We start from the raw sequence: 15765 nt of genomic DNA, 5'->3' as shown, positions 1-15765 counted from the left end.
GGAGCATCCTGGAGTGTTGGATAGGACAGGGGTTGTAAATGATGCATTGAATGCACCATTTACCATGGCAGAGATGAAAAGGGCAACAGGTAAGGCTGGGTTAACTTCACCTGGGAAAGATGAGGTGTGCTATGTTATGTTGGCCCATCTTAGTGATAAGGTATTAGTGTTGTACAACAGAGTGTGGGAGGAGGGGAAACTACCAGGCAGCTGGGAGGAGGCAGTAGTGGTACCAATCCGGAAGCCAGGGAAGGACCCAACGAGGCCAACAAGCTATCGGCCAATAGCTTTAACATCACATGTATGTAAGATTATGGAACGTATGATTATGGAGAGGTTAACTTACTTCCTGGAGAGCAGGGAGCTAGTATTGTCACATCAGAGTGGGTTCAGGAAGGGGAGGGGAACTATGGACCCAGTGCTCTGCTTAGAAGCAGAGGTCAGGAAGGCTCAGTGAACAAGGAGACTGTTGTAGCTGTCGTTTTTGATGTGGAGATGAGGGGTTGTTAATAAAGCTTGATATTATGGAGGCAGGAGGAAGAACGTACAAATGGATAAATTATTTCCTGTTTGGAAGGTCTATCCAGGTGAGGGTGGGGACGTCTCTATCAGACAGCTACCTGGTGGATAACGGTACACCGCAGGGTAGCGTGATTAGTCCTCTGTTCTCAATCATGATCAATGATGTTTACTCTCAGGTACGGCTGGATATTGGCAGGAGCAGTGAAGTAGAGATACTAAGGGCATGCATTTATTTCAAGTATCAGAGGGAAAGAGAGAGGCTGAGATCCAGTATGAGGGAGAAGGGGATACAGAAAAGTAGTTTAGAGTATATTGAGTAGAACGTCATTAGATATAGTCTCAAATATGTAATATTTTTCTAAGAGCAACGGGTCTGGCAGGTAGGATTTACTTTCTCTTGGTCTCTGGCCCCCACTCCAGTACAGTAGGTGGTGGTAAGACACAATAACATTGGATGCCAACCGCTGATAAACCCCACCGAAGAAGATCAGTTTGTCAGAAGTTACTACAACCACAAAGTCGCAATTGGCTATCACAAAACTTGTCTTGATTTAAGGTTAGGCATAATGTTAGCAGGGTGGTTAGGGTTCAAATACGATTTTTTTCAGATATATTTTTGAAATGGGCTGTGGTAACTGTTGAGGACCGAAAGATCGGGAAGAAAAATGGATTTCCGGAGTCTCTCCAACCAATAAGCGCATTCCACATGCGGACACCGAGCGCAGCATTCAGAGCATGCGAAAGGGTAGTGAACAAATGCGATTGGTGCTGATGGGGAAAGCAGTGAATCCGCGGCAGCACAATAACAAATAGACAGCGGACATCCACGAAGGCTGTACTTGTCAGACCTACCGCGTAACCACCTGCATTATCCAACTACAGAGACGCATTTTTTAGTTATTGCCCCTTCAAAAAATGAAATAGTTTTGATAGTGGTATGAATTATCCGTATTTCATGGTTGTCTGGAACATTGTAGCCAACCGGCGAATTTGACGGGGAAAGGCATCGGTCTCCTAACAAGTGTGAGGACTAACAGCCACCATTTTCATTGCGCGTCAGGTTATTTAGTGTTTGGGAAATCAAATATATTTCAAGATATTCGTATGAATTTTTGGCAGCGTGAGTTTGGGGAAGACACAAAATAAGTGCGTAATCAGTGGGGTTGTCGAGGTTTCAGCTAACGTTAGCGAGCTAGTGTGTGACCTCGCACAGATACTCACCATGGAGAACGCTCACACAAAGACAGTGGAGGAAGTTTACAGCCATTTCAACGTGAACGAAAGCACAGGTCTAGGTTTAGACCAGGTGAAGAGGCAGCGGGAAAAATGGGGACCTAACGGTGAGTAACATGTTGCTGAAATGTGATATCCCTTCCCTGGCCACACGGTGTACGGCCTGCTAAACTGTCGCTACGCCGCTGGCATTCTTCAGCAACCGGCTTGTTTGAACGAATTGCTGACGTCACGAACATGTACAGTCTCGTGTGTTGAAACAATTTCAGTGAACGAGCTAAAGCAAAATGCTGTACATTTAAAGGGGTCAGCCTGTTCTAAACGATGTTCAGTATGTCTTATGTTTGTCTTCCAGTCCACGTCAATTTAGATGTATTTTCCCCTTTGAAACTCTTATTCGTAATCGGATAACTTATTTTCGGTTGTAACCTTCCTCTCTCACTGTTGTCCTCTATTTCCGGTGTGGTATCCTTTGGATGAATCGCAGAATTGCCTGCTGAGGAGGGTAAGTAAATCGTTCTATTTTTTTTTATTTTAACTTTTTATAGGTATCCAATTATTTGGATGCAATCAAACCCTCTTCTTTTCTTAGGAAAGTCTTTATGGGAGCTGGTAGCTGAACAGTTTGGAGATCTACTTGTGAGGATTCTTCTTCTTGCGGCCTGCATATCCTTTGTAAGTATATAATTACTTTATTGAAATGAGGATGATGGTATGCTTCATATGTCCAGAATAAGTGTATGAGCATAATTGTTGGGGAACACACAAATCCCCTCTAGGGCAGATGGCACTGAAGAGTGTTTTCTTAAGAAATTGCAAAATCCTGTGCCTCCATTAGGTCTTGTACCCACAGCTCCAGCCTCGTGTCGGTTTTGTATGGTATCTGACTGTCTATCCCGGTGAAAATGTGATGTTAAACTGGCATTCATCCAATAATTTAGGGATAATTGGTTGCTGCACCTACTTGTAATGTCATTACATCCTAGTCTGCTATGTTGAGAACATCATTGATGGAGATTGAGTTTCTAGTTGTTAGTGAGTCACTGGTCGTCAGCCATTTTCTTGCACCTGTTTGGAGCCTCCTTTTCCTGCTGTTGCCCAATTATGCCTAATTTACTCCTTTTAGGCCCCATCATATCCCTTCTATTGAAGTCCTTCAGGGGAAGCAGTTGATCTAGACATAAACAATGTTTGGTTTATGTCACAAGTGGCCTCACTAGTGGTGATCCTGGTGAGTGCCAAGTTCACCTCTCTGTGACCCCATTTCCCTTCCTGTTGGCTCGTATTCAACGCCACATCACCGTAGATATCACCAGCAGCGGGGACAGTCACACACAGTGATGTTCAGGAATCTGGCCTGTAAATCACATCCAGCAGTGGCCGGGTCTCTCTCTCTCACACACACGAGAGTCCTAAACGTGCTTGAGCTGTCAAGATGTTCATATTTTTCATTGGCATTTGTTGCGATAGGCTGTACCTCTAACTGGGTGAAGAGGAGAATCCTAGTATATGACATTTCTAGTTCTGGCCTAGATTCTGATGGAGGAGACAACTTACTTCTTAACCTGTTGTTCTGAAATAGTCTTTGAGCAACAATAGACCCATTCACTGGATAAGATTTGATGATATGGGACTGATTCTGTCATTACGCTGAACACATTTACTAATACATGATAGTGAGAGGCTTTCAATCCTCTATTCATTGCGCAAATGAGTCATATTATTGACTGTTAACGCCAGAGAGCTTGACAAGGATAATTAGGTGGGCTCTGAGTAGAGGTCGACCGATTATGATTTTTCAACACCGATTATTGGAGGACCCAAAAAAGCAGATACCAATTAATCGGCCAATTTTTATTTATTTGTAATAATGACAATTACAACAATATTGAATGAACACTTATTACAACTTAATACGTCAATAAAATCAACTTAGCCTCAAATAAATAATGAAATGTTCAATTTGGTTTAAATAATGCAGAAACAAAGTGTTGAAGAAAGTAAAAGTGCAATATGTGCCATGTAAGAAAGCTTACGTTTAAGTTCCTTGCTCAGAACATGAGAACATATGAAAGCTGGTGGTTCCTTTTAACATGAGTCTTCAATATTCCCAGGTAAGAAGTTTTAGGTTGTAGTTATTATAGGACTGTTTCTCGCTATACGATTTTGTATTTCATATACCTTTAACTATTGGATGTTCTTATAGGCACTTTACTATTGCCAGTGTAACAGTATAGCTTCCATCCCTCTCCTCGTCCCTACCTGGGCTCGAACCAGGAACCAGGAACACATCGACAACAGCCAAATCAAATTTTATTTGTCACATACACATGGTTAGCAGATGTTAATGCGAGTGTAGCGAAATGCTTGCTTGTGCTTCTAGTTCCGACAATGCAGTAATAACCAACGAGTAATCTAGCTAATGATGCCATCCAGCCATCCTTGAAGCAGCGTTACCCATGCAGAGCAAGGGGAACAACCACTCCAAGCGAGTGAAGTTTGAAACGCCATTAGCTCGCACCTCGCTAACTAACTAGCCATTTCACATCGGTTACAAAAGCCTCATCTCGGGGTTGATAGGCTTGAAGTCATAAACAGCTGCTGGCAAATGCACGAAAGTGCCGTTTGAATGAATGCTTAGGAGCCTGCTGGTGCCTACCATCGCTCAGTCAGACTGCTCTATCAAATCTATCAAGTCATAGACTCCATAGACTCCTTCATAGACTTAATTATAACATAATATAACGTAATAACACACAAATACGAGCCTTAGGTCATTTAATATGGTAGAATCCGGAAACTATCATCTTGAAAACAAGACGTTTATTCTTTCAGTGAAATACGGAACCGTTCTGTATTTTATCTAACGGGTGGCATCCATAAGTCTAAATATTGCTGTTACATTGCACAACCTTCACTGTTATGTCATAATTACGTAAAATTCTGGCAAATTAGGCGGCCCAAACTGTTGCATATACACCGACTCTGCGTGCAATGAATGCAAGAGAAGTGACACAATTTCACCTGGTTAATATTGCCTGCTAACCTGGATTTCTTTTTGCTAAATATGCAGGTTTAAAAATATATACTTCTGTGTATTGATTTTAAGAAAGGCATTGATGTTCATGGTTAGGTACACATTGGAGCAACGATACACACCCCATCGATTATATGCAACGCAGGACACGCTAGATAAACTAGTAATATCATCAACCATGTGTAGTTAACTAGTGATTATGATTGATTTGTTTTTTATAAGATAAGTTTAAGGCTGGCTAGCAAATTACCTTGGCTTACTGTATTCGCTTAACAGGCAGGCTCCTCGTGGAGTGCAATGAGGCAGGTGGTTAGAGCGTTGGACTAGTTAACTGTTATGTTGCAAGATTGAATCCCCGAGCTGACAAGGTCAAATCTGTCGTTCTGCCCCTGAACAAGGCAGTTAACCCACCGTTCCTAGGCCGTCATTGAAAATAAGAATGCGTTCTTAACTGACTTGCCTAGTTAAATAAAGGTGTATATAAAAAAATTAACGGCCAAATCTGTGTCCAAAAATACCCAAATTAATCGGCCATTCTGATTAATCGATCGACCTCTAGCTCTGAGTTAATGATGCTGTTTTTTTTAAACCTCTTCATTCAAAGAAGTGGTCATTCCATAGCATACAAGTTCAAGCTTGGCCTTTATGAGCACTGTTGTGTGGGAAGCTACCGCTCCAGCCCTAGTGTAGCCTAGTTTGAGATTTCTAGGAACATTTTCAGTAATTTCTACCGTTGTTCCCTCTATCTCCAAGTCATTTCTATGAGGTAAAGTGGTTGGGCCTCAGCAGATGAAATTGCTTATTTTCTGTTTTGTAATGTGGTTATTCAAACCACTGGTTTAAACCCATGCATCCTATTTCAGTGGCTGAGAAGGACTTAATGGAAATGAACACCACTTTAAAGAGCAGTCACTCACTGTTGAGAGGACAAAATGCATTGCTAGAGACTGGATGCCTGAACAGGGTAGAGTTGTGTGGTGCTTTGAATGTGAACTACAGGTATTAGAAATGGCATGTTCATGATTAGATTTGATTGATGTAGCTGAAAGTCCTGCAGCTGACATAACAATTAGGTGTTTGTTGGGCTTGTGCTGACAATCACACTTTCAGCCCTGACGAGCATTGTCACTCTCCAACTGCTACTTTTCACCCAAATTGAATGACTTACTGTTACCAAGTGATTGCCTTTGCTCTGGTTTTGCAATAGTGCTCCAGGCTCTGTTATCTTGACCCTTGCCTCTGGCTCGCCTCATCTCCGCCACACCCTAAAGCTGGTATAACTGAGACATTGATATCTGCAACTGCAGGGCATAGAATGAATGTATTTTTTTATTGTATTGCTGTCTGACTTGTCTGCCTGTTTCAGGTGCTGGCCTGGTTTGAGGAGGGAGAGGAGACTATCACAGCCTTCGTGGAGCCTTTTGTAATTTTGCTGATTCTGATAGCAAATGCCATTGTGGGTGTCTGGCAGGTAAGCAAGATCTTTTTTACAACCTTTTTCTTTTAATATGGTGAACTTGGTTATTTTTTTGGTTTGATAGACTGTCCCACCCTAAGAGGAATATAATTAATAGTAGGCCTAGCTTATGATAGGATCAGGCCATATCTACAGATAACCGATTGCCTCACTCACTATAAATTGAGGGAATTGATTGTGTGTATGTGGAAGAAGCTGAAATGTATGTACAAATTGTAGCAAAGCTGTTTTTCCTCTGGCTGGTTTAATGAGTTTCAAGGTCACTCCAGTTAGTAACAACCATTAGTTGCCTGTGATTTGTCACTGAGCTGGTTCCCCTGATGGCAGGGATTGGATCCCAGGTAGAGGGTTTGGAGGGATCCCTGTGGACATCCTCCTGCCAGTTAAACGCCTGCCTGCCCAAACCAGTCCGCCGAACCACAGGGAGAGAAAATGCCATGAATATAAAATATAAAATAGAACCAAGCTTAGTGGCACCAGAGGCTATTCTTCTCAGTCCTTTATGGTACAGGAGAATGAACATATACACTGGGCATATAGCTAGGCCTTAACATTGCCTTCGGAAAGTATTCAGACCCCTTGACTTTCCACATTTTGTTACGTTACAGCCTTATTCAAAAATGTATTTTTTTTTATCATCAATCTACACACTACCCCATAATGACAAGGCAACATTGTTAAAAATAATAAATGTACATTTTACATAAGTAATCAGACCCTTTATTCAGTACTTTGTTGAAGCACCGTTGGCAGCGATTACAGCATCGAGTCTTCTTGGGTATGATGCTACAAGCTTGGCACATGTATTTGTGGAGTTTCTCCCCTTCCTCTCTGCAGATCCTCACTAGATCTGTCATGTTGGATGGGTAGAGTTGCTGCACAGCTATTTTCAGGTCTCCAGAGATGTTCGATCGAGTTAAAGTCCGGGCTCTGGCTGGGACACTCAAGGAATATTCAAAGACTTGTCCCGAAGCCACTCCTGCATTGTCTTGGCTGTGTGCTTAGGGTTGTTGGAAGGTGAACCTTCACCCCAGTTTGAGGTCCTGAGCGCTCTGGAGCAGGTTTTAATCAATGATCTCTCTACTTTTCGTTCATCTTTCCCTTGATCCTGACTAGTCTCCCAGTCCTGCCAAATCGATAAACCTGGGTTTCATTGGACCAGAGAATCTTGTTTCTCATGGTTTGAGAGTCCTTTAGGTGCCTTTTGGCAAACTACAAGCGGGCTGTGGTGGCTTCCATCTGGTCACTCTACCATAAAGGCCTGATTGGTGGAGTGCTACAGAGATGGTTGTCCTTCTGGAAGGTTCTCCCATCTCCACAGACGAATTCTGGAACTTTGTCAGAGTGACCATCGGGTTCTTGGTCACCTCCTTGACTAAGGCCCTTCTCCCCCAATTGCTCAGTTTGGCCAGGCGGCTAACTCTAGGAAGAGTCTTGGTTGATCCAAACTTCTTCCATTTAAGAATGATAGAGGCCACTGTGTTCTTGGGGACCTTCAATGCTGCAGACATCGACACAATCCTGTCTCGGCGCTCTAAGGACAATTCCTTCGACCTCATGGCATGGTTTTTGCCCTGACATCCACTGTCAACTGTGTGCCTTTCAAATCATGTCCAATCAATTTAATTTACCACAGGTGGACTCCAATCAAGTTGTAGAAACATCTCAAGGAGGATCAATGGAAACAGGATGCACCTGTGCTCAATTTCTCATAGCTAAGGGTTTGAAAACTGTTTTTACTTTTAATACATTTGCAAAAATTCTAAACTGTTTTTACTTTGTCATAATGGGGTATTTTGTGTAGATTGCTGAGGATTTTTTTTTTTTTTAGAAAAAAGGCTAAGTATCAAAATGTGGGGAAGGGGTCTGAATCATTTCTGAATGCACTGTAAGCATCTATCTACACACAATACCCCATGATGACAAAGCGAAAAATAGATTTAGACATTTTAGCAAATGTATTAAAATAAAGACCCCTTATTTACATATGTATTCAGACCTGTTGCTACTGTATGAGACTAGAAATTGAGCTCAGGTGTATCCTGTTTCCATTGATCCTCCTTGAGATGTTTCTACAACTTGATTGGAGTCTAATTCCATATTAATGCCCATGATTTTTGAATGAGATGTTCGACGAGCAGGTGTCCACATACTTTTGGTCATGTAGTGTGTGTGTGAATACAGCACGTTACTTTGATCTGTGGATTATATATAATCAAACTCAGCAAAAAAAAGAAACGTCCTCTCACTATCAACTGCGCTTATTTTCAGCGAACTTAACATGTGTAAATATTTGTATGAACATAACAAGATTCAACAACTGAGACATAAACTGAACAATTCTACAGACATGGGGGGAGGGGGAGTCAAAATCAAAAGTAACAGTAAGTATCTGGTGTGGCCACCAGCTGCATTAAGCACTGCAGTGCATCTGAACTGCACCAGATTTGCCAGTTCCTGCTGTGAGATATTACCCTACTCTTCCATCAAGGCACCTGCAAGTTCAGACATTTCTGGGGGATTGGCCCTAGCCCTCACCCTCCGATCCAACAGGTGCCAGACGTGCTCAATGGGATTGAGATCCGGGTTCTTCGCTGGCCATGGCAGAACACTGACATTCCTGTCTTGCAGAAAATCACGCACAGAACGAGCAGTATGGCTGGTGGCATTGTCATGCTGGAGTGTCATGTCAGGATGAGCCTGCGGGTAGGGTACCACATGAGGGAGGAGGAGGTTTTCCCTGTAACCCACAACGTTGAGATTACCTGCAATGACAAAAAGCTCAGTCCGATGATGCTGTGACACACCGCCCCTCCACCTCCAAATCGATCCTGCTTCAGAGTACATGCCTCGGTGTAACGCTCATTCCTTCGACGATAAACGCGAATCCCACCATCACCCCTGGTGAGACAAAACAGCGACTCGTCAGTGAAGAGCACTTTTAGCCAGTCCTGTGTGGTCCAGCGACGGTGGGTTTGTGCCCATAGGAGACGTTGTTGCCGGTGATGTCTGGTGAGGACTACAACAGGCCTACAAGCCCCCAGTCCAGCCTCTCGCAGCCTATTGCGGACAGTCTGAGCACTGATGGAGGGACTGTGCGTTCCTGGTGTAACTTGGGCAGTTGTTGTTGCCATCCTGTACCTGTCCTGCAGGTGTGATGTTTGGATGTACCGATCCTGTGCAGGTGTTGATCCACGTTGTCTGCCACTGCAAGGATGATCAGCTGTCCGTCTGGTCTCCCTGTAGCGCCGTCTTAGGCGTCTCACAGTACGGACATTGCAATTTATTGCCCTGGCCATATCTGCAGTTCTCATGCCTCCTTGCAGCATGCCTAAGGCAGGTGAGCAGGGACCCTGGGCATCTTTATTTTGGTGTTTTTCAGAGTCAGTAGAAAGGTATTTTTAGTGTCCTAAGTTTTCATAACTTTGACCTTAATTGCCACCGTCTGTAAGCTGTTAGTGTCTTAACGTTCATCCCACAGGTGCATGTTCATAAATTGTTCATGGTTCATTGAACAAGCATGGGAAACAGTGTTTAAACCCTTTACAATGAAGATCTGTGAAGTTATTTGGATTTTTACAAATTTTCTTTGAAAGACAGGGTCCTGAAAAAGAGATACTTATCAGCAAAGTCAGAGAAACATATCTTTCCTCAATAAAGATCTTACGACTGATGTGATTGTCCCACCTAGCTAGCTTAAGGTGAATGTTCTAGACCACACAGTTTAACTGAGGGACAGAATGTTGGAAAGCATTTCACGAGCCACACACTGTACTGAGCGGCAGAGGTGTGTTCAGTGGCAGTGTGAACTGTGCAGCCGATTGTTCACAAATGAGAGCCGAGAAGGGGCTTGGTGTGAATTACAATGAGTCTTTTTGAAGTGTGGGTAATCTCATTTACATCCTGCACATAAAGAAAAATACTTGGCACTCAATTAGAGGTTTGTCCAAGCCACAGTATCCAGGGTATATTCTGAATTGAATGACTCACCACAGGGTTCTATGGCTAGAGACAGATTTCATTCTCTTGGTTGAGGAATATAGTCTACAGTTTGGCAGGTTGCAAAAGCCATTTGTCAAGAAAGACTTCTGTACTAAACTCGAGTAGTCAATGACACCACTGACCAAAAATATTTAACTAGCTAAACAGACAGACTGTATGGACCTGCTTTAATGGGATTCCTTCCAGCTGTGGGTGGACATTTGCTCAACAGGACACTCTTTCTAGTTGTCTTATCACCTCTAAATCTTGTTGCCATGCGCACGGCGGGTGCTAGGAGTCCCTGTGCCTATCAAGCAGCGATCCGCTCTTGCCTCTGCTCCCACTCGGATTGAAAAAGAAAGCAAGGTAATTAGGTTGTGTGCCTCCAAGCCTGCTCCTGCTTCCAAGGTGCACACAGCCAAATCAATAATCCATCCGGTCCATGACTGGCCACTTGACCGCCTTGGGCTTTGCCAGAAGTCTAGGGGAAACGACAAGCAGAGAGACATACCCGTACAACGATACAGGTAGTGTCAGTGAGACTTTTTTTTTTTTTACCCCTAAAAGGACCCAAGACTGAGGAGGGAAAACTTGGCATGTGGGTGGAAAGGGGGGGGCATGGTGTTTCAGGCCAGTCAGGGTAATGAATGGAGACTAAAATAAAACTAAGGAGGAGAAAGTGGGACGAGGGTTTCTGCATTAGTGAGAAACGAAGGCAGGAAGGGAAAATAGGACCTCTTTTCTCTCTGCTCCTGACCTGGGGATTCCAGTGGGAAGTTTGCGCTATCTTTAGCCTGAATGGGGAGTTATCTAGTTAGATCTGGTGTTTTACAATGACAACTCAATACAGGCTACTCCTTTCTCATAACCAAAGTTTTACTATCCAACTCCATTCCCCTCGGCATCTAGGGATTTCTTGACACCTGGGAGCTACAGTAAAACTTCTCTTGCATCTTGACTAGAGTGACTGGAATCACACATCTGTTGGTTTCCAGCGTTTTTTTTCTGACTTGGTTTTAAGTGACACAAGCATGTTTGAACAGCTGAGGCTAAAAAACCTTGGTTTGTGACTTTTATAAAGCGTCAAAGCTCATGAGACCTGATTCATCCCGTTGAGACAGAGTACTCCAGCGTTGCACACATTGATGACGAATAGTCCTGCTAGAGTAAAGGAACTAATCTAAATGTCCCGTAGCAAAAAAAGGGATGGAATGACGAGGCTGAATTCATTGGGTTTATGTCTGACCTTTTCATGTGAGGATCCCACTGTACTACCTAGTAGTGTATGGGTTACTCGCCTTACTCTACCATTGTGATAGCCCCATGAGCAGTAGAGAGAATAACTAGAGTGAAGTCTAGCTTTCTTGACTCAATCTAGCAAAACCATGTTCTGTAGAACTGCACACACTGTGCTCCAGGGGAGGACTATGCAGTTAATTACTTTTCCACTTTATGCAGTGAGTAGGCAAGAAGAATGGCTATGTGGATCATTAATCTTTAATTAAGTTGATCAATCAAACTGTATAAGAGATGTATAGGCTAATCACATTGTGTATTTTCCCTTGAGCAAAAGTTAATCTACTTTGCTGGCAACACCATTACACAGCCATGATTCAACCGACTGACTAACTTAGAAACATAATGACTATGGCTTTAAATTAGGATTTGTGCTTTCAGGAAATATTCAGATCCCTTGGTTATTTCCACATTTTTACATTACAGCCTGATTGTAAAAATGCTGATTTAAAAAATAAAGTTGCATTTAAAAAAATAAATAATTTAAAATCCGATCTACACAACCCCATAATGACCAAGTGACAACAGGTTTCGATTTTTTTGCTTTTTTTTAATAACTTTATTTACACAAGTATTCAGACCATGTGCTAGGAGACTCAATTGAGTTCAGGTGTATCCTGTTGCCATTGATCATCCTTGATATATCTAAAATTTGGAGTCCACTTGTGCTAAATTCAATTGATTGGATATGATTTGGAAAGGCACATACCTGTCTATAGGTCCCACAGTCCCACAGTTGACAGTGAATGTCAGAGCAAAACCAAGCCATGAGGTCAAAGGAATTATCCGTAGTTCCAAGACAGGATTGTGTCGAGTTAGATTTGCAGAAGGCTACGAAAACATTTCTGCAGCACTGAAGGTCCCTAAAAACAGTGGCCTCCATCATTCTTAAATGGAAGAAGTTTGAAACCGCCAAGCCAAGGCCCCAAAAAATGACCAGAGCGATGGGTATGTTTATAGCCGCGGATATGCGCCCGTTCTTGGTGGTTGAGAATGGGGTGTTTCGGCACCTCGAAAGTGCCCGAGCAACATTACAAATTTCGCCCTCTTGCACCCATTTCACCACCTGCTCTATATAATCAAGCTAAATCTGAAGTCAATGAATTGGCCAATGCACTGTGTGTTGCTCTTACTTCAGATGGATGGACTTTCAGTGCTACAGAGAGCTACTTAGTGATAGCCCATCACATTACCCCAGAATGGGACATGAGAAGTACAATGCTACTGATGGCCCCCTTTATGAAAGTCACACGTGCCATTTTTTTTCTCTTTGTAAGAAATTGTAGCATAGGCCTATGCAATGTTTACATTGATTTTACACGCATATTGCTCTTTATTTTTGTGTTGCTTGATCGTGTTTTAATTTTAGAGAAGACTAAGTGGTTCACTGTGGTTTACGTGTGTTTTACCTCTGCGGAATCCCCTGGGGCTGTTGTCTCTGGTCCCTAACTCCTCGATCATCTGTCGGGCCTTCTGCTGCACCTCACTGCTCCCAAAGGCTTACACCTCACCTCGTAGTCCCCCTTGTTGATCTAGAACACGCACACAGGGAGGTTACCTCTACGGGGGGGTTTTTGATTAGGTGTAGTATTGAAAATGCATTTAAAAAAAAAAAATGCTAACATGCTACTGCTGCTACTAAGCAAATGCAATGTCTAACGTTAAGTTCATTTACTATAGCATGCCATATTCAGTTAAATTAGGCTAGCGATGGCAGTTGTGGAGACCGGCACTTATGGTAGTTGGGACATAAACTATATGCTCTGTTGAAGTTTGTAAGAGGAGCCGTTATCTGTCAGGTTGTTTGCCATTGTATAAGCAAACAAAGCTTGTCTGGGGACATTGGAGGTTATGGTGACGAACATGTTCAGAATACCTTATGAATTCTTCTCAGTCTTTGACCAAACTACTTCAATACATGCGCCTTGGACCAATCAATGCCCACAACGGTTATCACGGCAACTGTTAACAACCTACAACACTTTCCCTGCAGCCTGTATTTTTAATGGAGATGTTGTCCGTGTTCCCATCCAATGAGGCCAGCGGGTGTGCCCTGTCCCGAGTGCTGCCAGGCTGGCTGCTTGTGACGGTACCTCTGGGATTAATCCCACAGGGAGGGAAATGTCAGCAGATCGCTGGTAGTTGATTGGGGGTTGGCGAGACGGAGGGTTTAATTGTGGTACACTGTGCTCCAGTCCTCAGCTATATCTGATGGCATACTGACTGTGACGTTAAACATACAAGATGTTAAAAAAAAGTCCATTGAATTCCCAGGGTTGACTGAGCCAGGAATGTATTGTTTCCTTAAATCTGAAATTGAGCCCTTTTTTAAGTGTAATGGCCGTATTTTCATTTGATCCTATTGTTTGTTTTTTCTTTGGCGTGTGATGAGATCAACAGATCAGCGTTGTAAAAACGGTGGTGTTTCTGGCTATTACAATGTCCAATGATTTGTTGTTGGATACACTTCTCGTTGGGTTTGCTTCCTTTCCCAGCTTAAGGGTCACTGGTCAAGTGATCGTTCTCATTCTTTAACCATCTCTAAATGCTCTTTGTGTGGGATCTGGTCTTCAACCCACATGTGAAGCTTACATTTATCTCTGAAAAATATTGATTTAATCTGATTGCTTTTGTCTTACAGGAGCGAAATGCAGAGAATGCCATTGAAGCGCTCAAAGAGTATGAGCCGGAGATGGGAAAGGTGTACCGGCAGGACAGGAAGAGTGTGCAGAGGATCAAGTCCAAGGACCTTGTACCAGGGGACATCGTGGAGGTGGCCGGTAAGATGCTTAGAGCGTTGGGCCAGTAACTGGAAGGTTGCTGGTTTGAATCCCCGAGCTGACAAGGTAATATTCTGTCTTTCTGCCCCTGAGCAAGGCAGTTAACCCACTGTTCCCCGGGCGTCGAAGACGTGGATGTCGAATTATGGCAGCCTCCCGCACCTCTGATTCAGAGGGTTTGGGTTAAATCGATGACACATTTCAGTTGAAGGCATTCCGTTGTGCAACTGATTAGGTATCTCCCTTTCCAATACACTGAGCATCCGGCCCACCAGCCGATTTTAGGTGGGGTGGTGTTGTAGTATTTTTAGGTTTAAGTAAACACTCCAGGCCAGACTTAAACAACAACTCGAGCCTAAACGTTTGCCCACCCCTGCTCCATCCCAGTGATGCATGTCTGCTTAGCTTTGATGACCCAGTGTTGTGTGATCACAGAATATTGTTTCAGAATGCAGGTGTCAGTTTATTAGGGATGTTTATCTTTCCCTTTAAAGACGATTCAATAAGTATCTAGATACAGGGATGATACGTTTTTAGTTTGGTTAGAGTATTAATTGATACGATTTTATGCAGTAACATTTGTTGCATAAACATTCATTTTCCATTCTAAATTCAGATCTACTGCTGTTAAGCTCATGAACTGGGTGCCCTCTGAGCTGGGCTATATGGCCCAAATATTATATCATGGTATTTATAAAAAATTTAAAAAAAGGTTTTTCAATATTTAAAGTTCTACATTTGCTTTATGTGTAGTGAGTGATCCAAGGGTGATAACACATAGTGTATATTTTCATTCTTGTTGTTTTATGCTGTTCAATTCAACTTCAACCAAAACAAATTTCAGCACTTTTATAATTTCTGCATTTCCTGCACTCAATTGCAGTGGTGGAAAAAGTACCCAACTGTCATACTTGAGTCGAGTAAAGCTACGTTAATAAAGAATGACTCAAGTAAAAGTCACCAAGTAAAATACAAATTAAGTAAAAGTCTAAAAGTATTTGGTTTTAAATATACTTAAGTATCAAAAGTAAAAGTATAAATAATTTCAAATTCCTTTTTATTAAGGAAAGGAACCATTTGGCACCATTTTATGTATTTTTTTATGTTAATTTACTGATAGCCAGGGGCATCTCCAACACTCAGACATAATTTACAAACAAAGCATTTGTGTTTAGTGAGTCCTCCAGATCAGAGGCAGTAGATGACCAGGGATGTTCTCTTGATAAGTGCATGAATTGGACCATTTTCCTGTCCTGCGAATTAAAATGCCAGGGAGGAGTTATTGTGACAGGGTAGGAACTAAAGTGTTGATACGTGTTTCCTAGGGGACCCTATAAGCTTTGGCTACTTTGCATGTTTTCTCTTAGCTACTTCATGTAGCTAACATATTCTTGCTTTGCATATTCCTCTTTGATTTAGAAGATACTGTTACACAAACA

The 15765-nt window shown here is 42.6% G+C and overlaps 1 protein-coding gene across 2 annotated transcripts in view; it reads left to right on the top strand.

The window, feature by feature from the left end:
• The first annotated feature begins 943 nt into the window (after positions 1–943).
• LOC110523517 (sarcoplasmic/endoplasmic reticulum calcium ATPase 2a) overlaps positions 944–15765 on the top strand; it is a 46942-nt gene continuing 32120 nt past the window's right edge. For both annotated transcript variants that reach the window (XM_036977156.2, XM_036977155.2), the window contains exons 1-5: positions 944–1862; positions 2243–2260; positions 2348–2430; positions 6159–6263; positions 14188–14326. In XM_036977156.2, coding sequence (XP_036833051.2) covers positions 1745–1862; positions 2243–2260; positions 2348–2430; positions 6159–6263; positions 14188–14326 — 463 coding nt within the window. In that variant the 5' untranslated portion in view covers positions 944–1744. The remainder of the gene's footprint in view (positions 1863–2242; positions 2261–2347; positions 2431–6158; positions 6264–14187; positions 14327–15765) is intronic.

This window comes from Oncorhynchus mykiss, chromosome 5, assembly GCF_057628025.1.
Source record: "Oncorhynchus mykiss isolate SJ-2025 chromosome 5, ASM5762802v1, whole genome shotgun sequence".
Taxonomy (NCBI): domain Eukaryota; kingdom Metazoa; phylum Chordata; class Actinopteri; order Salmoniformes; family Salmonidae; genus Oncorhynchus; species Oncorhynchus mykiss.
The sequence above is the reverse complement of the archived record's forward strand: the minus strand, read 5'-3'. Positions and strand labels throughout refer to the sequence as shown.